Genomic DNA, 23,611 nt, shown 5'->3' with positions numbered 1-23,611 from the left:
TGCCTAAATAGTAAATTCAGTCAATTAAAGGAATACTCCGGGCCAAACTGAAACACTGTGTTATGTCTAGTGCAGGTCCTGAGGGGTGTAGCATGACAGAAGGATTCTCTCTTTGGTGTTCTTAGAATCCCTGTGTCAAGTATAACACAGGGGGCAGATTTACCAATACTGTGTACGTTTTAGAAAGTGTAAATTTAGATAAGGCAGACAAAAAATGCGCCAAATTTATCAAAGTGGTGCATGCCTCATGATAAATTTGGCGGTTATAGCTAGATAATTAGACACTTTTTTCTACCTTGTATTACCATTTAGTTAGCTTATTTTGCGCCAGTTTTTTTGCACCAAAATTTTAGTGCAATTTTTGGAGCCCTGTGTTGTATTCTAAGCCACACCCCTTTTCTAGCCTACACCCCATTTCCGCTAAGCCATGCCCTCTTACCAAGCATGTCAAAAACAGTGTCCAGAACAGTTACTAAATGTGGCGCACAGCAAGTAAGGCAGAATTCTGGCTCAATTTGATTAGTAGATCTGCCCCAAGTACATATTTTGCCTAGAGTGTTTCTTTAAATCCACAGTACGCAGATGTGTTCTTTAACTTTATTTATTTTTTTATCGTACATTTATCGTGTTCATTTGGAAAGCACCCGACGCACAAACTAAACGTGTTAACCGTGCTCTATTGTCTGATAGAAGCCAAAAGAGTGTCCTTTCCGCCTCCGTCTGGCCGGTATACGTTAGTATAACGCAAAAAAAAGGTATGAAATAGCGTGGTAGACTATGCTAATCCGTCTCGCTGTCCAGTTAAAAAACGTATACGTTAAATGTATACTTTTTTTAACATGGTAGCCTATGGGTGACGGGTGCCACTGAATGGCATTCGTTAAACAGTTACATCATGAGCTCTTCAATAGCTTTTCATGCCATATCCGTTAAACGGATGCCATTATAGCCTATGGGTGACAGGTGCCACTGTTAGGCGTCCGTCACAGCCTTTGTTTTATACGTCATAAGCTTTTCCCGGCCTATACAACAAACATAGGCCAAAAAATGTCACGTAAACATAGCCTAAACCTGGCATATCACGAGATGTATGATGCGACTTGTTAAAAAACATAAAATATATACCATCCATCAACTATCTGTTGCTCATAGACTCCCATGTTAAAAAAATATATCTTTAAAATATACGTTGATTTACTGGATGGCTGTGGCGGATGCATAAAAAGTGAATCCTCAATCCGCATGGGTTGGCGAATTTTCACAATATCTTCAGCATTGAAAATACCTTCCATTCAAGTGAATGAGATTTTCGAAACTCCGATTGTGTAAAAATTTTTTATCTGAGCAACATAAGTATAAAAAAAATACAACAAAAAGAACAAATCTGGGAAGTCGATCAATGACACTTTATGGTACTGCTGTAAATGTGACCGCATAATATTAATAGTTCCATTATACATATTAATACTTAGCATTACCTCCAGACTCATTTATTGTGTCACTAAGATATTTCTATTACCCGTTTTCAGTAGATAACCCCCCTCGGACCAGAGACGCTACTGGATGTTTCCCTGTGACATTTAGAAAATGTCATTGACTTCACAAAATTTGTCCAACGTGTGAAATGGAAACTGTGAAGTATAGACATTCGCAGATACAAAAATCTGAGGTTATTAAACGTAAAAGTTCACTAGACAGGATATGAAATATGTTTAGATGTCTTCAAGACGCTGAGCGTTATATATATTATATTCAGAAATTGTATCGTTTATAAATCTATATGTATATTACATTTATACACGAATATCACGATAGATCGGTATTTTATTTAATATGGGCCATACTAGTACTGCAATTCATACTCCCCCATCCCTCCCCACCATGAAAAGGGTTGCATCATTGGATAATCGCCTTTTAGTAGAAGAATCCCCCAATGATAAGCTGATCACAGGGTGTGCCGCTGTTGGGACCCCCAGCGATCAGCTGTAAACAGTGGGCGAACTTGTCAGCAAGTGTACAGTTTCGCTCCAGCGCCACCAAAGGAGAAATGGAGCATTACATGGTTCCCATTCAAGACCTCATTCCCATAACAATAGCCCAAGTGGCTGCATTAAAAGCGGTTATCTCATGATTCATTTCATACCAAATAAATCCTGAAATACTATGTTTTAAAATTTAAAATAAAAATTTTCATAATTTTTGGGCTTCCCTGTGTCCCCCTTGGTGCTGCTGCTAATTTGTGATTCTGAGGAGGGATTTTGATCAGAATCAGTCTCCTTCCCCCTCTGGCAGCTGACAATATAGTCTCTTCTAATTCCCCTACAGAAGGAATCTTCTCAGCTATAATGCCATGCTACTGCAGAGGCGCCGCTCCTTCCCTGACAAGCAGGGCAGAAAGCCATTTCTATTCGCTGCTCTGCAGTAAACAGTGGATCAGTATGCAGAGACCTGGACGTGAACATTTCTTAACACTTTGAACACCAGGTGGTGCTATACTATGTGGATAAATGTCACAACGCTTCACTATATCATTGTTTTTTTTGACGGTAAGGAATGTTAAACATTATTCATTTTTTATGATCTATACATTAAATATGACATTAAATGGTGAGACAGCCTCATTAACAGTATCAGCAGAGAGCCCCCAAAATATACTTGCTGTAGAGTGTCCAAAATGAACATTACTGCCAGCAGGAGTTCTTTCCTTTCTCACAGCCGTAGAATTAAATAATACAACTCTGGCTGCCTTCAACCGCCACAAGGGGGAGCTCATTGCATAGAGATTTACGCAATTCTATTAAAGGTAATTGGAGCCATGTAAATACATATGCAGCTATCTCCCCCTAGTGGCAACTGCTGGTAGACTTCGCCGCTCTGCTGTAGGTCTGTGAGATATCCCCTATTTCAGGACACTCTCTGACAATTCGGGACAGTAGGCAAGCATACTTTTAGATGGGCTTCAATTTACTGCATTTTTTAGACTATAAGATTTACTGATCCCACCAGTTCCAATTTAATTGGCCCCAATTCTTTAAGACCTCCCAATATTCACTTAAATGTTCTCCATGTGCTTCCTCTGAGTTCTCCAATTTCTCCCTCATCAAAAACATATTATGGATGAATTGGCCCTAGTGTATGTGATAGGGGAATTAGATTGTGAGCCCACTGGAGACAGGAACCGATGTGCGTGATTATTACAATCGGCGTACAGCGCTGCGGAATGTGTTGGTGCAATATAAGCCACAGGATGTTAGTAAATCATTGCTATAGGTTGTGAACATTTTAATGATGTACTCCTACAACAATATCCCACAAATCCGAATGCTGGCAATTCACAGCTGACTGCCACAAGGTTGTATTATATATTAGTCATGTACAGTAATATAGCCTCGAGGCGCGCTCAGTGCAAACAAATACACAATGATTCGCTTGGCTACGGTTCCAGGCTATGAATTGCGAAAACAATCTGTTTAATGAGTATACCATATGGAGCTGTGGCTAAGGTATAACGTACGACCCAACGCCGCAGCTATAGACGACGCGCTACAAATTATTTCCTGTCCTGCAGATGTTTCTGAGGACTGGACCCTGTGCATGTAATGTAGATTTATATACAAGAGAAAAACCGAGGTGAACCTGAAACCTACTGCAGTCCCAGAGGATGTTATATGAGGGTTTAGTTCAACCCCTGGAGTATTATAAAGGTCCGTGTGTCTATTATGCCTGGGCGTTACTACCGGGGTATAGATATAATAGCTGAGGGGGCCCAAAAAAAACCTCAGCAGAGGGGTAACGTGGGGCCCAATGCAAAATCTGTTACAGGCCCTCAACTATGCACCATTATTTGTAATACTCTGGGGCAGAGGGACCTTTGGGTCTTCTCAGGCACTAGGACCCAGGTGCAAATGCAACCTCTATACGCCCTATAACATGAAATATAGATGATGGGCAGTATATAGTGAAAGGCAGAAAGATAATGGAAGGGGGTAAAAGACCCAGAGGACAGAGTGATGACAAACCTCACAAGCTTCCCATTTTTCACTAGATTTTCCCGCAAATGGCTCGTTAAGTGGGCAGCACTTATAAAAATTGGTGTTCCTGGGTGGGGGCAGGGCTTGAAAGTTTCCCATGAGTGGAGATTCAAATGTTAGGAGGTATGTATAGAAACGTCTTTACATAGCAAAGAATGACAAATGTTGTGTGTAACCTGCATATTTTAGTTAATTTTCCCTCTATAGCTATGCTCAGTGTTTTAGAGCTGTGCTTTGTGCTCTGACCAATCAGGTCTCTTCCTTCTGCTGCTCCCCCTCCCCTCTCACAGCACAAGTCTCACACACACAGGCTAAAAGGCCCCATGCACACGACCGTATCCGCAAATACGGTTCCGTATTGCTTTATAGTCATCAGCAAATCATCAGCAACGTACCCATTTCTGCTGAATGGTATCGCAAATACGGTCCATAGTGCATCCGTATTACATCCGTATATACGGATGCACAAAAAAAGAGGCCTGGTTGATGGGAAATCCCCTTTGTGTCGCTTAGCAACACTTCTGTATTTGCGGATGGCTATCCGTATGTGCGGACGCACCTCCGTAGCCATCCGCAATTTTGGCTTCCACCATAGACTTCTATGGAAGAGTCCGGGCCGCAATTGCGGACCAAGAACGGACATGCTCCATAATTCCCGGCACAGTTCTGCGGAACGGACACTCATCCATAGCGATACGTAAAGGTGTCCGCGTTCAATAGAAGTGAATGGGACAGTTGTTGCGGACTGCGGTTGCGGTCCGCAGAAACTGAGGTTTTTTACGGTCGTGTACATGGGGCCTAAGGCCTCATGCACACTAACGTAAAAACGCCCGTAATTACGGGCCCATAGACTTCTATTGGCCACGGGTACCTTACGGCAAGGTGCCCGTGCCGTTGAAAAATATAGAACATGTCCTATTTCAGGCCGTAATAACGGCACAGGCAGGCCCATAGAAGTCTATGGGGCTCCCGTAATTACGGGTGACTACGTGTGTGCACCCGTAATTCCGGGAGCGTTGCTAGGCGACGTCAGGGGATAGTCACTGTCCAGGGTGCTGAAAGAGTTAAACGATCGGCAGTAACTCTTTCAGCAACCTGGACAGTGACTACCGATCCCAATATAGATCAACGTGTAAAAAAACTAGAAGTTCATACTTACCCAGAACTCCCTGCTTCTTCCTCCAGTCCGGCCTCCCAGGATGACGTTTCAGCCCATGCGACCGCTGCAGCCAATCACAGGCTGCAGCGGTCACATGGACTGCCGTGTCATCCAGGGAGGTCGGGCTGGATGTCGAAAGAGGGACGCGTCACCAAGGCAACGGCCGGGTAAGTATGAATTTCTTTTACTTTTACTACGGAAAGGGCTGCCCCTTCTCTCTATCCTGCACTGATAGAGAGAAGGGCTGCCGATTAGTGCAGTGCAATTTTGCAGCGAAAACTTGCCCGTAAATACGGGTGGAATACTGGTGACACCAGACCCGTATTTACGGGCACGGGTCCGTAAATACTAGTGCAATATGGGTCGAATATGTGTGACCAAGGACCCGTATTTACGCCAGTATTTACGAGAGGAAAAAAATACGTTCGTGTGCATGAGGCCTGAGGCAGAGAAACTGTAACATGAGCCTCCCTCCTCCCCTCTCACAGCACACACAGACATTAAGGCTGGGTTCACACTACCTATTTTCAGGCGTAAACGAGGCGTATTATGCCTCGTTTTACGCCTGAAAATAGGGCTACAATACGTCGGCAAACATCTGCCCATTCATTTGAATGGGTTTGCCGACATATTGTGCAGACGACCTGTCATTTACGCGTCGTCGTTTGACAGCTGTCAAACGACGACGTGTAAATGGACTGCCTTGGCAAAGAAGTGCAGGGCACTTCTTTGCCACGTAATTTGAGCTGTTCTTCATTGAACTCAATGAAGCACAGCTCAAGATTTACGAGCGTCTCAGACGGCTCACAAAATGCGAGGAGGAGCATTTACTTGTGAAACGAGGCAGCTGTTAACAGTCTGTCTTTTCACACGTAAATGCCTCTCATCATGTGAACATACCCTAAGGGAGAAATGCTGCAGCTATCCTCTCTTTTCTCTGTTTCACACTAGATGGATTGTTTGGTGACTGAGGAGGTTTGTGAACATTTGCAGGATAAAAAAAAGTGAACTACAGGCTTCTTGTAGGTGAGGATGATGTCACTTTCCCCTAATAAGATATACTACAAAGTTTTGTATATTTAGAGGCACTACTATAAAAAATAAATAAATAAATAAATACAAATAATATATATATAAAATGATAGGAGTGCTTTAAAGGTATTTTTGTATTCACTTCATTTACAAATAAACTCCCAGAATACATCAAGGTGGAATCGGAGAAATCAAATTCTTTGCCACCCATGGTCCTGCTGTGGTAACCAATAGTTTTTACTGTTACATAGTATATGTTTGTATAACTTTCATGCAGGTTTTACATAGGACTGCTAATAATGAAGCTCTGACATTACCTGTTTCTATAGAATATAGAAGTTCAGCATTTTCTCCTTTGTCTCGGTCTAAGGCAGTGACTTGTATGACGGCTGAGCCAATGGCGGCAGATTCAAACACAGAAGCTTCATACAATGGACTGGTGAAGTACGGACTGTGGTCATTGGCGTCTTCTACAGTAATTGTAACGCGAGCCAGGTTCCGTCTGTATGGGAATTCCTGATCTTTGACCTTTTGGAAAGAATGGAGAAAGGATTGTCCATTATTCAGGAGCAGAGCTTTGTCTTGTCAATGAACGTTATTGCAGCACTGGGTCAGCTGGAGTCACAGCAACTTCGAAGTAAAGAGGAGCGCGCCAAAATATACGCAGATGTGAGCTGACCTGGTGCTACTGATAATGAATTCCTATTAAAATGGAAATTTCACATTTGAAAATATATTTTTACACGTGTGGGATAATGCCGGCAAATAAAGAGCAACATTGACAATGAATATCCAAAATAAGTCTAAATAAGTCAAAAATTCTCTGCTGAATAATTTCTTAAGGCCCTGTTCACACTGAGGTTTTTTGCAGGCGGAAAAAAATCTGCCTTAGAAATCCTTCAGAAATTTTGAGGCCGATTTTGAACTGCCTGCATTTTTTTTCCGTAGTTGCCTCTGCGTTTTTCGCCCAAGGCCATTGAAGCTAATGCAAGAACCGCGGGCAAAACACACTGCGAAAAACGCTCGGAAATTAGCACATGTTTTGGATGTTTTTTTGGCACTGATTCTGACGCGGTTTCCAAGTCAAAATCAGTGCCAGAAAACTCAGTGTGAACTGAGCCTAATACAGAGCTCCAGACCTTCTACACAGACATAGAGGGGAATTTATCAAGCAATCTACACCAGAGAGTCGCAACATGCACAAAACTAGCATTTTACACAAAGATTTTTAAAAGTAGGTGGGGCTTAGTGTGAGGGGTGGGGCTTAGTGGGATCGGTGGGGCCATATTTACTATAAATTTACTGCAAGAAATTGTCGTTAAACAAAGCACAGTCCTACGCCTGCTCAAAGCTGTTGTAGATTTTATCTTTTGGCGCCCGAATGGCCAGAGATGCGCTAAATTTATTAATTTGATAAGTGCATCTTACTTCAACGCACTTAAGAGTAAAACTTAGATCTTAATAAATTCCCCATAGAGTTAAATGATAAAGCTCTATTGCGGAAGTCACCACTAGATATATAATAATGCGGCCTGTCTGCATCCTGCTGGGAACTGGTGTTTTACCTGCCCTCCTATCAGTATGTATTGCCTTTTTCTGTGTTTTCACCACTAGGTGGAGTTAGGAGCTTACTGTATACTATTTATACATTGAACTTGATAATAACACAGTATGCAGTAAGGTCCCAAGCTCCCTCTAGTGGTGGCTGCAGGCAGCTACAATTTTTTTAAATTAAAGGGTATGTTCACAATGCATAATTTTGAAAAGTACACTTAAAGTGGCTCTGTCACCAGATTTTCAAACCCCCATCTCGTATTGCAGCAGATCGGCGCTGCAATGTAGATTACAGTAAAGTTTGTTTTTTTTCAAAAACAAACATTTTTGGCCAAGTTATGAGCATTTTTATATTTATGCAAATGAGCCTTTCTGAAGTACAACTGGGCGTGTTTAAAGTTATGTCCAAGTGGGCGTGTATTATGTGTGTGTACATCTGGGCGTTTTTACTTCTTTTACTAGCTGGGCGTTGTGAATAGAAGTGTATGATGCTGACGAATCAGCATTATCCACTTCTCTTCGTTACCAACCAGCTTCTGGCAGTGCACAGACACACAGCGTGTTCTCGAGAGATCACGCTGTGACGTCACTTCCTGCCCCAGGTCCTGCATCGTGTCGGACGAGCGAGGACACATCGGCACCAGGCGACAGAGGCTACATCGACTTACCTGCAAACGCCGATGCTGCTGCAGAATCAACTGTAGCCTCTGGTGCCGATGTGTCCTCGCTCGTCCGACACGATGCAGGACCTGGGGCAGGAAGTGACGTCACAGCGTGATCTCTCGAGAACACGCTGTGTGTCTGTGCACTGCCAGAAGCTGGGTGTTAACGAAGAGAAGTGGATGATGCTGATTCGTCAGCATCATACACTTCTCATCAGAGCGCCCAGCTAGTAAAAGAAGTAAAAACGCCCAGATGTACGCACATAATACACGCCCAGTTGTACTTTAGAAAGCCTCATTTGCATAAATATAAAAATGGTCATAACTTGGCCAAAAATGCTCGTTTTTAAAAAAAAAAAACGTTACTGTAATCTACATTGCAGCGCCTATCTGCTGCAATACGAGATAGGGGTTTGAAAATCTGGTGACAGAGCCTCTTTAAATGTCTCAAAACCGCTTGCATCTTTAGGAAGCGCTTTTTTAACTATACACATTTTTACGCTTTTACAACGTATTTTGTGCGCGCTTTGTGGCGTATAATTAGGACTCCCATTGACTTTATGGGAACATTCGGCGTGACTCTTCTTTTTACATGACACTTAATTTAATTACGCTTGCTTAAAAAGCACGTTGTATGCACTAACAGCACGCTCTACCAATGATGTCAAAGGGAAGCTTGAAACAAGCGTTTTTTATCGCGTATTTCGGCGTCATGAAATGCACCAAAATATGCGTCAAATACATGTCGTATGAATAAGGTCTAAGTCTATGTCTAAGAAGAGGATTTACAGATCAGTACCAGAAAAAAAAACTCTGACCAATATAACGATATAAATTAGCACAGATGGTTGGACCTAAAAAAGACATGGGGGGGGGGAATATAGTCAAAGATTTATGCCAGTTTTCTGGTGTAAAAAAGGTCACAAATTTTAGCTGGCGCATGGTTTAGCCGAAGGAGGCGTGGCCTCCACCAGAACGACAGCTTTCTTGCTGCTATGTCCTCCAGCATGCAGCGCCACCACAGGAGAAATGATGCATTACATGGTGTCAATCAAGGGCTGTCCATTTAATTCATGGATGTACCAGGTCATCCAGAGAAGATTCTAGCTGCTCTCCGCTCTGGGGAAGAGATGAGAGTCCTGAACATGGAACATCCTTCTCTTAGCTCAGAATTCCCTAACAGGGGATTTGAAAATCTGATTTCTAAAGCAGACCACCTCCGTATCACATGATATGTTAATGCGACTATCTGGATGTTCATGTGTTAATACTGTAGACTGCTTCATCCTGGATATATACACATTCTTAGAATCAAAATAAAGCCATAATAAGCTCTATCATCAACAAATATCCTGCTTGTTGATGGTTTCCAGGTAGAGATACAGTTAAAAACAAACAAAATAGTAAAAGTGAAAACAGAACAGATTTGATATTTGATGACTAGATATACAATGCTAAGTGACGGTTTTATTATTACTGACCATTACAGTGAGGATGTGATGGGCCTGGGTCTCGTGGTCCAGCCGCTCCGCTGTATACAATGTGCCAGTACTTGGGTCAATGCGAAACCTTCTCATACTATTTGGGTCGATGCTGCTGTGGATGATGTAACTCAACTTGTGATTTTCATCCTTGTCTGTGGCCTTTATGTGTAATATTTCAGTGTCTGGGAGGACGTCTTCTGAGATTACCGCATCGTAACTTGGCTGAGAAAACTCGGGACCATTGTCATTATTATCAAGGACTCGAATAAGGACCTTAAAGAGAGAAAAAATAACCAGTAATTATGAAGGTTCATAGTGAAATTGTATAATACAAGGCATATAAAGCACAGTGCACACAATGGACAGCGCTGGTATACGATACAGGCAACCTGTGGTACCATGAGAAGAGAGGGGCCCACTAGGACTCGCCCCAATTCTCTATAGGCTCTGCCCTGCACTACCCCTCTACAACATTGCAGCAATGTGACGGGAATACAGCCAGAGGGTCATAAATACTTTTTGAAGAAAGGTTGGGAAGCGGTAGAGGGCAGCAAGCACTGGGCCATCCTGAACCGGGTAGTGGGCTGCGGTATGATCCAGCAAGAGCAGGGAGTCCCATTTGTTCTTATTTGCTATGATTGATTTACAGCACGGAGGATGGAACATATATTGAAATAAACGGGTAACTTGTTTTAAAACAAATTGGCTTTAGCCAGTGCCTATCTTTGGCCTCATGCACACGACCGTAAAAACTCCCGTTATTACGGGTCGTAATTACGACCCGAAATAACGGGCCCATAGACTTCTATTGGCCACGGGTACCTTCCCGTTTTCTTACGGGAAGGTGCCCATGCCGTTGAAAAAGATAGAACATGTTCTATTTTTTTATTTTACGGGCCGTGCTACTATACTTTATAATGGGAGCACGGCCCGGAGAAACGGCCGGCTGCCCGTGGCCGGCCGTGCCCTACCATGCCCGTAATTACGAGTCGTAATTACGGGCACGGTCGTGTGCATGGGGCCTTTGTCTGTATCAAACGATGGCCAAAGAAAAAACATGTCCTTTAAAAATAGATAGATAGATAGATAGATAGATAGATAGATAGATAGATAGATAGATAGATAGATAGATAGATAGATAGATAGATAGATAGATAGATAGATAGATAGATAGATAGATAATAGATGATAGATGGATGGATGGATGGATGGATAGATAGATAGATAGATAGATAGATAGATAGATAGATAGATAGATAGATAGATAGATAGATAGATAGATAGATAGATAGATAGATAGATAGATAGATAGATAGATAATAGATGGATGGATAGATAGATAGATAGATAGATAGATAGATAGATAGATAGATAGATAGATAGATAGATAGATGATAGATAGATAGATAGATAGATAGATAGATAGATAGATAGATAGATAGATAGATAGATAGATAGATAGATAGATAGATAGATAGATAGATAGATATGAGATAGATAGATAGATAGATAGATAGATAGATAGATAGATAGATAGATAGATAGATAGATAGATAGATAGATAGATAGATAGATAGATAGATGATAGATAGATAGATAGATAGATAGATAGATAGATAGATAGATAGATAGATAGATAGATAGATAGATAGATAGATAGATAGATAGATGATAGATAGATAGATAGATAGATAGATAGATAGATAGATGTTCTAAGAGCAAAAGTAAAAAAAAATAATGGAAATAATAAAACTGACCATCCCGGATTGACCAGAACAGAAATAGATGCAAACTGATAATAACAAAGACACAAATGACACATCACTAACCCAATAGAAATTAATGTGTTCAATAGAGTACAGCTGTGGCAAAAAAGTGACAAAAACAAACTGTGTGAACAAGCACATCATCAGTTGTCCAACCTATTTAGATCTGTCGTAAAGCAAAACAAATGTTGCAAAAAAACAAAACAATAAACTCCACCAGTGTGAACGCGGCCTTAATAAGCTCCTCTAAATCTGAATCTTTGTGTCTCACACAAAACACTTTCCCCTAATATGTGAAGAAACGTCTCTCCAATGTGTCTGCTCGCTGCTCCATCGACAGTCAGCTCACGTCCTGTCCTTTCCCACACTTACAAAAGTTTTAACAAAAGAATCTCTTGGTCCAGTAGTCTTACAAATGAAAGAAGTTATGGCCTGATACTCAAGCTGGCCGCACAAAAACGTAACTGCTAAAGGAAGGGCGAAACAGTAAAATAGCAGTAAAGTAGCAACGAGCCCGTTATACTGTATCTGTTGTAGAGTCGACCACGGAGAATTGTTTGGACATTTCTATAGAATAATATTAGCGGCCGTGGATTTGGTAGGATAATATGTTATGCAGATGTAGCAGAGCTAGACTTTGTTATTTTGCACTCTGCCTTACAGAAGAGGACAACTCAAGGACTCAAATTCACAAGCTGAGTCACGTCTACAAATAAGCCGTGTTTGTGACACGTAGCAGAGCTGAGTTTGTCATTTGGCACAATTTATAATAATGATGTATTAACAGTGGTTTTATGTGGGTAAACCATTATTTTCATCAATGAGAACAAAACGAGTTAAATGACATACTCTGCTCTGCTACATCTGTACAAAGCTCAGAAAACACTCATTGTTAACTGCTTTAGCAGCTCCTACTACAGCCTATTAAGACGTGGTGACTCCAGAATGTAACCCTTCACTGTCAGCCTTTATGTTTGAACTGTGTCTGCACAATTGGTTCCCCTTAGGTCTGATTATTTTCTTGAACCCCCTCCTCCCTTCTTAAGTCTTAGACCCACCGGGGCACCTTAATTGTGCCGGTTGTCAGTGTGATTTGAAAGTAGGTCTGTTTTCTGTTGACTTATTTTTCTGGCTTATCTTTTTATGGCGCAGGTCTATATGGGATTGCAAGTGTTTGGCACTTATAGCCATAAATCTTTTTACTCTCTGAATTTATGCCGCGAAAATTCACTTAACAAGAGGAAAGGAGTGTAGCTTCCTATTTTTACTACCAAGTATTTTTTAAACCATGTACCTGATCTGGTAGTTTAGTATGACACGTCGATCGTCTTATTGATTGAGAGCATGGCGGCCGATCACAATTTAATTTGTATGACCAGCAAGGGCGTACATAACAAAGGCAGAATATGCGGCTTCTCCGGGCCCAAAGAGAGAAGGGGCCCAGCCCTGCTTGGTTCCCTCTACTTTGCTATTGGGTGGTGTGAACCAATGCAGAACTCTCCTCTCCAGAGGAACTAGAACAAGATGATGGGGAATTGGCCCAACTGTCATAAAAATGGGGCATTGAATGGGGAACAAACACTACCCTTCTGTCCTGGGTGTCAAAACCAAGCCCTATATAGTCGCGGCCAAGTTTGATCTTTGCTACAGTATTCCACTTCTAAGTATTGCCACCATTTCCGGGTGGTCTGACTCAAGGGAGTAACCACCAAGGTAGCCGCCATGGGCACCACCGGCTGACGGGGGTCTTGCTACAGTGTTATAGAAAAATCAAAAGTGAAGGACAGATAATGATCACAGTGTTACTGCCGCTGGAAAATAGGGGGAATCTGGACTACGGAGGGTAGAGGGAAATCGAATATACTGGAGAAGAGCAGAGATACAGATCAGATTGATGACTGTTGTCATGTTATAGATCGGCCTCATTCCATTTAAACCGCTGGTCTGGTTGTAGCGTTCTACAATGAGATCATTGACAGGGAGTAAAAAAAAAAAATCTCTGCCCCCCCCCCCCTAATCAGTCTGTCACATCTCTCCAGATCTAAGAACTTCAGATACATTTACAGATGTGTCCTTCCTTATATTTTATCTTCTGTCAATCTCGAGATGATCAGCTTTGAAAAATAACATGATTTTGCGATACTCTGTCACGAGATGTCTATGCTATATGTGTCTATATGTGGCCACCCAGTGGTTGTGATGTGATTTGCAGATTGGTAAAGGTTTTATAGCATGTCACGATATTGTATTGAATTTGTTTCATAAGAAATTTAAGTGCTTAACAAAATTGAAGTAAAGTTAAGACTGGACACATCTGTACCTACATATTGTACGTGTGACGGATATTATCAACTCATTGTTAAGGATCTGCCAGGCTCAGCTTCTGTGTCTACGCCCATAGGTAATCAGTCTGCACCTGCTTCTATGTCTGTGAGACTGACTCCATCTTCCACCACTCAGAATGGCAGGCTTAGGAGTGGGAGAGCCTATCACAGCCTGGCCAGACGGAGCTAGCTCCCGCCCTCTGTCTATTTATACCTGCCTTTCCTGTTCCTCCTTGCTTGTGATTCTTCTCATTTGGTTTCCTGGCCCTGCTGCAGCTTCTGAACTATTTGACCATGCTTCATATTGACCCTGGCTTACTGACTACTCTCCTGCTCTGCGTTTGGTACCTCGTACACTCCTGGTTTGACTCGGCTCGTTCACCACTCTGTTGCTCACGGTGTTGCCGTGGGCAACTGCCCCTTTTCCCTTGCTTCTGTGTACCTTTGTCTGTTTGTCTGTCGTGCACTTATTGAGCGTAGGGACAGTCGCCCAGTTGTACCCCGTCGCCTAGGGCAGGTCGTTGCAAGTAGGCAGGGACTGAGTGGCGGGTAGATTAGGGCTCACTTGTCTGTTTCCCTACCCCCATCATTACACTCGTCTTATAGTCCTGAACTTTATTGAGCTGTAATGTTGATTATTGTTGAGTGTAGTCAGGTGGACGTGGGGTCCTATTCCTTCGCGGGTCCATCTGTAGTGTTCCTCAATGGGATTACTGACAGAAATTCCAGATTGCCCCTTGGTCCTTGCATTATCTCACATACCTCCATTTCTGAGAACATACAAGTGAATGATATTGGCATCTTCTCTTATACTCCCGAAACCAAGACACGAAGGCTTGACTTCCAAGTTGCTAAATGCGGTTCTGTATAGTCCTATTTTGCCCCATTTGTGCTCACAAAATTACAAAACCCACTAATGTCCTGTAGTAAATGACAGACAATCCATCCCATCCACATCTCATATATATGGTAAAATTGAATCTCGAGCCCCTTCTGATCCGGGGGTTACTGCTGGTTACAGTACCGGGACATTGATTGATGTCCTCCATTAAATCAATGTTAGGTAGACCATACACCTCGCCTTCAAGCTTTATATAGTGACACAATGTGCTTGTCACATCTTACATATTGCGGTGAGGAATATCTCCCATGAATTCCTAAACCAAAGTTGACAGAAGCCCGAGGAAGAAATTGGGATGTTTTTATTTTTTAGCAAAACCTAAATTTTTTTTAGCAGCAACATTTTATGCAGGACATTGACTAAAGAAGTCTTATGTAGGACAATATATAATGTTGGTCATATAGGGCATGGTTTTATGGCTTGACATCACAAATGGGTGGGGATCTGGCTCGAACAAGGACACTTTCCATCAAAAAGGAAGCTTGATGTTTATCATCCAGGGGATCTAAGGATGTGCAAGTGGCTCATGAACTGTTGGTGAACCTATTTAGATTAAAAAAAACAGTAACCAAGCGTCCACTTTAAGGTCAAATAGTTAATTTTGTAGATGTTTCTTCTGTCCGGGAGAGATTTTTGAACATAGTCCAATGCCCATTAAAAAAGTCAACCTGCACCTAAGTTTGACCAAGCCAGGTTCTACCAACTCCATTATTTTCACCCTCACCCCAAGTAAAATCTGCTTCAATCACATAGAGCATGACAAGAACTAACAAAATTGGCCCAATTTTTTTTTATGGTTTCCAATCGGGACCACGATCATTTGTGGCAAAGCGATCTCTTTTCTTCTGAAGTTGGAAAGAAAGTGACACGCACTATGGACACCATAAAAACTGTTGTCCCCTGCTCCCTAAGGCCCGTACAAATCCACCGTACAGATCATGCAATGTGAATATCAAAAATAGGAGTATAGCCCTTTATATCGTTTCCTTCCCAGCTCGTTTTTCTAACACTGAAAACTTCATCCGTCAAATGACTTGCCATTTTAACTAGTCTTCTCTGCCTGGTGAAGCACTCAAGCCTGAAAAAGGATTTTCTGATAAGAAATGTCCATTTTAAGGGCCGGCATAAAGTAATACATCAAACAATAATTGTGCGGTTTGTCTCAGACATGTGTCTCGGAAAAGAGCTGAATTAACAGACACAGTGCAGGACAAGCAATAATGAAAAAGGTTTATTGACGGAGGAGGCAGCTCGGAGATCTTCAGCTGCTTCACAGCTAATCAGGGAGATCTGGGCAGAGGAGTCCTCGTAGATTTAGCTAACGAACTGATGCTCATATCTCACATGCATAACACCCCGACTCCCGAACAAATTAAAGATTCTTCATTAGCTCAATGTGCACTGATGCGCAAATCCATTTTGGTCTGGTATTCTTACCATCCTATATACTTAGACGTTAAATTGAATAAGAAAAAAGAAAAGATTTATTACTTAGATAAATATTTTATGGTCATCTCCATCCAAAAGAAAAAAGAAAATTCTCAGGTAAAGTTGGTGGAGTAAAAAAATCAAATACAGGCCTGGTGCATGTACCGGTACACTGGTATATGGAGTAGCTACGGGTCCATATTCACACTTATACTCTGTGTACTCCGTATGCCTCTGTGGGGCACTGTATTCACTGATGATTCCAGAGAAGACTATCTCCATATGTGTTGGAGCCGTGTTTTGGAGGAACATGTAGGTACAGTATAGGACCATATATTTCTTTGGGGGCTGTATTCAGGATCTGTGTGACACGGATCCCGAGTTTGACCATGAGCAAAATGTAAGTCAAAACTTGGAGTGGATTCTAAGTAGATTAAAAGTGGAAAAAAAGATTTTGACGTCTTCGATATTAGCCTAGGCCAAACACAATAATTCTAACCTTCAAGTAACTAAATCACCAGTGAGAAAATATTATCATCAGTAAATAGCATGAATTAAACATAGGGCATATGAGGAGTGGTCTGTTCATACAAGAGCTGGGGAAGGAGTGGTCTGGAATATAGGACGGAGAGAGAGGAGTGGTTTGGCACTTAAGACACTGTGGATGAGTAGTTTGGCAATTAGAGCAAATGGGAAAGGAGTGGTCAGGCACTTAGGGCAGAGGGAGGAGTGGTCTGGTACTTTAGACTAGAAGTGGTCCCGGGCACTTAAAACAGAAGAAAGAGTGGCCTAGCATTTTGGACTAGTGGTGAAGGAGTGGTCCACGGTACTTAAAACAGAAGGAGGGGTAGCCTGGCACTTTGGACAAGTGGGGAATGAGTAGTGGGGCACTTAGGACAGCTGGGGAATCAGCGGTCAAGCATCTAGTACAGAGGAGTGTAAATGTGGTCTGCAAATTAGGGCAGGTGGGTAGGAATGGTCAGGCACTTATGGCAGAGAGAGGAGTGGTCTGGCACTTTGGACAGAAGAAGCAGCAATCGGGCACATAATAAAGCTTGGGAAGGAGAGGTTGGGCATATAGGATAGACAAAGGAGTGTTGTGGCACATAGGACAGAAAGAGGAGCGCCTGGACAGGTGGGGAACAATTGGTCGGGCACCTAGGACAAAGGAGTATAGGAGAGGTCTGGAAATTAGGACAGGTGAAAGAAATAGTCAGGCACAGGGCAGAAGGAGGAGTGGTCTGGCACTTTGGATTGTGGGGAAGGAGTGGTCCAGAGCACTTGACAAAGAAGGGTGAGTGGCCTGGCACTTTGGACAAGTGGGGAAGGAGTGGTGGGGCACTTAGGACAAATGGAGGAGTGGCCTCGACAGCTGGGGAACGAGTGGTCAAGCATCTAGGACAAAGGAATGTAGGAGTGATTTGGAAGTTAGGAAAAGTGGGAAGGAATGGTCAGGCACTTAGGGCAGAGGGAAGAGTGGTCTGGCACTTGGACAGAAGGAGCAGCGATCAGGCACATAACATGTGAAGCAGAGGTTTGGCACATAGGATACATAGAGGGGTGGTGGGGCACATAGAACAGAGAGAGAAGTGGTCTGGCACTAAGGACAATTGGAGAAGGAGTAGTCAGGCACTTGGGACAATTGTAGGAGTGGTCTGGAACAAAACCAGTTTGGGAAGGAGGGGTCTTGTACCCACACAGTAACTGTCAGTATGTGCCAAGAAGGGGAACATAGCAGCAAAAGGAAAGCAGTTATTTATTGCATTGCTTATAATATAAGAATCCAGTTTGTGCTTGCTGCACACAGAAGACCTGAGATAGGAAGTTTGTTTGCACCACATCAGGTCACATCACCTGCCCGAAGACTGACTTTAAGCTGACTGCAGCATGCATCTATGTAAATATATTTGGAAACAAGAATTAACCACTAGGAGTATAACAGCGATGACTGAGGTGAAGCCCCTTCATACTCACATTACACCGTCACATAGCTTTTTGTAGATAATTTAACAGTTTAATTGTCATCCATAAAGTAATAATGTATCCACCGCCATAGTTAAGGTTGAATGAAAGTATTTAACCTCAGACTACCCTGCATTTAATAACACCAATAAAGAGAAGCAGAGGGGAACAAAGAACTCACTTTTCCTGTACGATGACTCGGATAAAAAGTCTACAATGTGCCATTAAATGAACGTAACAGGCCACATTATACAAGAATAACCGATGGAATCCTAACTACACACATACGGGAAATATCAGCTAGTAGCAGGTTAGTTGTGATCTCAGTGGGTAACATAGTTTGGTGTATGACCATAAAATGGACTGATTTATTTTATTTTTTTTTTAAAGCCCGAGCCGTGCTTTCTATCACCCAAGTGCATAAAAAGTGCAGAGGTGCCACACAAAAAGTGCACAAGGATGCGGTCTATCACAGCCCTTCTCTTAAAAGAGAGAGGCCCCACATAACCATTCCCCGACCCTCCAAGCCATAGGCCAAGAGGATCGATGATCCCCCCTCGCCGAAGCTTAGGGAGACCCAAATACACTCCTAGGCTTCTACCTGGGCTGCCACCCCAGTGTCCACCCAGGAGCCTGCATCAAAGTTGCACCTCCCCTCCGAAGTAGGGAGGCCGGGTTGCAGGGGAAAACGGAACCAGATGGCCACACATTTTCCCCCTAGACCTCAGGAGGGTCCCAAAAGGGCACCGCATCCCAAAATCCTTGTGACAAAACGTGACAAACACACAATGAAAAACAAAATTAAATAAGTGGATGTGCGCTGTGATACAGCCTGGACATCCGCCAGGTATAAAAATTCCTCATCTCCCAGCTAAAAGGCCGGGAGAATAAAGGTGTGTGCTCATATAGTGTGAAAGAGAGTGCGTGCAAATGTGCCTTCACTCAGTGGGATCCCACCCCAGTGAGTTAAGGCACCCCAGGGTCACCAGCTCTGGGGCACATAGCAACTCGGGCTTCCAAACTACCCGACCTAATGACCTCGATCCGGCGGTCGCCTGGTCACCTACAAATGGTACCTTTAAACCAAATGCGTACACCAGAGCGATGACCGTTGTGGTTCCCTGCCCTCACGTCGGCGTTCTGTCATCCCCCTACGATGGCCGCTGTACCACCGGCAGGGATGATTACTAACCTCAGCTTGAGCAGGTACTACACTTGATCTTAGCCAAAAGGCCAAGAAGCAAATGGACTTATATGAATCCTTATAGTCCGGTATGTATCAATATAGGAGTCCTAATAAATAAAAACAATGGGAAATGTTTGGATTTCCTTCTAAGGTTCTCAGGGGGTACCAGGTCTCCTTGTGGAGATCCAGCTGGTGTGAGGAGTCTTACAGGCAATGCTCCCTGGGAAAAAGTATGCAAATTAGCTCTCCTCCAGAAGACTGAAACCTGTCTTTTTAGTGCTCTCTAGAGCTGCGTCATAGGCATCTCCCCTATCCAACCAGAAACCTACTCTGTACTGATGAGGAGCAAGAACTGTCTAGAGATGGGTGTCTCTGCTTCGGCTGATACCCCTAGTCATGTTTCAAATCTCTTTTTAGTGGATCGGACATTGAGTTGCAGGATAGCTTCCTATAGTTGGCAATAGAGAGACATTTTTTTTAAGGGCTAAAACACTTTGAACCCCCCCCCCCCCCTGTTCTATAAGCTTTGTTTGGGCAACTGAAATTAATAGAATCAGTTCCTCTGCTTGGTAACCCCCTCTATTAGCCAGGGTAGAGACAAAGAGCAGTTTTCACCCTAACGGACGCGGCACTTTTTTTTTTTCTTTCATGGATATCAGCTTATTTCAATGGACAACTTTCAATGCTTAAAGGGGTTGTCCCAACCGGACAACTCTTGTCATTATGCCCTATTAAAACAGATGACATTATAGAGGGGAGTCCGAGTCCCCACCCAATACCTGCGCTCTTTTAGACCTGGCGGAAAGCCCATCTCTGAGCAAAAATATGAATTACATGGCCATGAAGTCATTTAAAATATGCTTTATGTAATTCTACATTCCCCCTGTAGTGGCCACTGCAGGGGAATCAGATGGTCGTCTTTAGCTTCCTCTGGTAATAACAGCTTTTGAGAAACCCTTTATATAGTAAATCAACCCAGTAATAATAGCTGATTGCAGCAGCATGACCCCTTAGACCCCTAGATCAGTTCATCATCTTGGAAAGCTACTTCCATACAGGGGTTGTTCAGGGTGGTAATACCCCTTTAAAGAATGCTCTTAGAATGTTGTGGCATATCGCTAGTATTGCTAGAATTCTGATCGGTGAGGGTGCATGAAGTCGTATTATAGTTTCGGGCACAATGGGTGGCCGGGAGTGTTGCTGTGTAGAGAAAATCATTCTGAGCAACAGTAGGGGTCCTAATAGATAGAACTTCACCTATGAGAAAGTGATGGCATAACCTATATATTTACAATCACTTCCTATAGTAGGAAAACCCCTTGAAAGTCATGTGTTACAGTGCATATTATCCCTTCTCATAACTAGAAATAATTTTTTTCGCCCTAGGATTGGGCTCGATCCTATGGTTTGCACTTTGGATCACTATCTGGCATAACAAGCTGCATCCCATCAAAGAATTAGTAGAGCCCTAGTGCAAAAATTAATGAAGCAAAAGGCATTAGAAGTAGCAACAAAATGTCTGTGACATCTCTGCACGATATGGAAATCACACAGCAAACCTGTTAATCATTTATATCCGGCATTAACATTTGCTCTCATTTTCTATATTTTAGGGGTCATTTAATATCCGTTATGTAAGTGAATGTGCAGACTCTAGAGAATCCCGCACTAAGCGCTCAACTAAACTCTTACAATGGAAATTACCAAGATGACTGTAATACTGTGTCTTACACCTGCTGTTCACAGATAATCGTCTCTTTCCTCTATTTCCACTACCTTAAAGGGGATATCCACTTCAGAAAATCCTATTTTGTTTAAATGATCTCACGATAATCAGCTGATCATAATTTATCCTACTGCTGGGGCCCTCAGCAATCAGCTGTAATCTGTGGGAGAACTCAGAAGCAAGTGTTCAATATCCCTGCAGTGCCACCACAGGCGAAATTAAGTATTACACAGTGCCTATTGAAATCAATGGAAAGTCCACGTGATGCATGGATATGCAGCGTCTTCCAGAGAGAGAGAGAGACAGAGAGGTGCTCTTTGTAGCCACTTTCCGCTCTGTCTACTTGATGAGGGTCCTAAACATGGGATACCCCCAATATTAACTCAGATTTCATTTTTTTTAGAAAAACAGACAACCCTTCTAAGGGTATGTTCACACGAGGGCGTCCGTAACGGCTGAAATTACGGGGATGTTTCAGCCTGAAAACATCCCCGTAATTTCAGCCGTACCGGCATGTGCAGGCGCTTGAACGCCGAGTCCATTACGGCCGTAATTAGCGCTGCTATTCATTGGAGTCAATGAATAACGGCTCCAATTACGGCCAAAGAAGTGACAGGTCACTTCTTTGACGCGGGCGTCTATTTACGCGCCGTCATTTGACAGCGGCGCGTAAATTACGCCGCGTGTGAACAGACAAACGTCTGCCCATTGCTTTCAATGGGCAGATGTTTGTCAGCGCTATTGAGGCGCTATTTTCGGACGTAATTCGGGGCAAAAACGCCCGAATTACGTCCGTAAATAGGCCGTGTGAACATACCCTAATAATTTACAGGTTCAACTTTACCATAGTAAAGTAAGACACCAGTTATAAAGGCCGAATGATATTTGGTGGGATGGTGATAGCTAAAACAAATGGGATGCGATGCTCCTTCAAAAGTTATGCACCATCAGCCGCCCACAGCTTCACCCGTGGGCCATTGACTGTAATCTCCTGCCAGCTGCACTCATAAGTGAATCCTACTTCTGTTTCTCTTACAGAAGCTTAAAAATACAAGTTCATCTATGCTTTATGTAGGTTTGCTATATGGAAATACGCAAGCAACACATTATGACTTCATGGGTTGAACTAAATGACAAACTCAGTTTTGCTACACCTGTAGCAGGAAAGGAGAGTACAGACTGCTGTGTATCTTTGCTTAAAATAAAACATCACCCTGTCATCCTGCAAACCCAACAGCAGAATACAGTAAACCGATGTAGCAGAGCCGGGTCATTTGGCACAATTCATGTGGATATCTTTGGTTAATATCTGTCGTTTCCCATAGGAGTGCAGGTATGACTTCCAGCATCATCTCTTCTCGATAAAGAGACACTCCGGCACAAACTAAACTTTCCCATGTGCTCTATTATAGTGTTCCATGTATCAGTCTCTCACCTGTTATTCATCTCTATATATCAGACTGGGATGGTTGCTTAGCAGCAGTGTGAATCTGGCTCGGTGACAGGTATAATGTAGAAGAATATAGCGCAGCCTCCCTGTCTGTATACTTATGGTTTCCCAGCTAATTTAGGAGAATATAGAGAGAATAATAATCACAGTGTCCCCCAGCATCCAGAAATGGTATGGTCTTTAGCTGGTCATGTGATGCTGTGCTGAAGCATCATGGGATTGATAGCAAAGCAGAGAGGAAGAGAAAGCTGGGGAAATCTAACAATCAAGATGGAGGGTTTTTTAAAGCACAGACAAGGCAGCAGTTTAAAGTAAGTACAGTATATATAAAAGAAGTATAGAGAGTGGTATACAGACATGGACAGTTGTGTTACCACTGGAGGTCTTCTTTAAGCTATTACAGTACAAAACATAAAATGTTCAATGACAAATTCAGCTCTGCTACATCTCTACGCTGATGGATGCAGGGAAATCATGATGTATCTGACTTCTTCGAGGGCTCGTCTGCTTTATTATAGGAGGGTTCCAGGGTCTAAGCTATAGGGGTGCAGAGGTAGCAGTTGCACCAGACCCTGGTACCTCAGGGTACCCGAAGGCCGTTATGCCACATAAGGCAACACTGATATTATATAAAGCATATGGCAGGTGGATTGGCTCCTGCTTGTAAAGGGAGCAATTCTGATAATAAAATCATTTGAAGAAATTGCCATTTAAATAATTTCCTAATGTATAAGTCAAAGTTTGTCAAAATTGACCCTATAGTTTAAAGGGGTGATGTGGGGACCAAAAATTATTAACAGTATAGTCACTGCAGTATGTGAGTACACTCGCTTATATACATTCCGGTCCCCTGTCGCGCTGATTCTAAGATTTTCATACATTTTTATAGCGCTGGCGGGGCACCGGAAGTCAAGTTGCGCAGTCTTCTTTGATGATGATACGACTC

At 42.7% G+C, this 23,611-nt stretch overlaps 1 protein-coding gene across 6 annotated transcripts in view; it reads right to left on the bottom strand.

Annotated features, from left to right (window-relative positions):
• FAT3 (FAT atypical cadherin 3) overlaps positions 1 to 23,611 on the bottom strand; it is a 542,685-nt gene that overhangs the window by 93,136 nt on the left and 425,938 nt on the right. For all 6 annotated transcript variants that reach the window (XM_075851466.1, XM_075851461.1, XM_075851464.1 and 3 more), the window contains 2 exons: positions 9,920 to 10,195; positions 6,540 to 6,750 (listed from right to left, as the gene is read on the bottom strand). In XM_075851466.1, coding sequence (XP_075707581.1) covers positions 6,540 to 6,750; positions 9,920 to 10,195 — 487 coding nt within the window. The remainder of the gene's footprint in view (positions 1 to 6,539; positions 6,751 to 9,919; positions 10,196 to 23,611) is intronic.

The sequence above is a fragment of the Rhinoderma darwinii genome, chromosome 2 (assembly GCF_050947455.1).
Source record: "Rhinoderma darwinii isolate aRhiDar2 chromosome 2, aRhiDar2.hap1, whole genome shotgun sequence".
NCBI lineage: Eukaryota > Metazoa > Chordata > Amphibia > Anura > Rhinodermatidae > Rhinoderma > Rhinoderma darwinii.
Note: the sequence above shows the minus strand (reverse complement) of the source record. Positions and strands in the feature narration are given on the sequence as shown.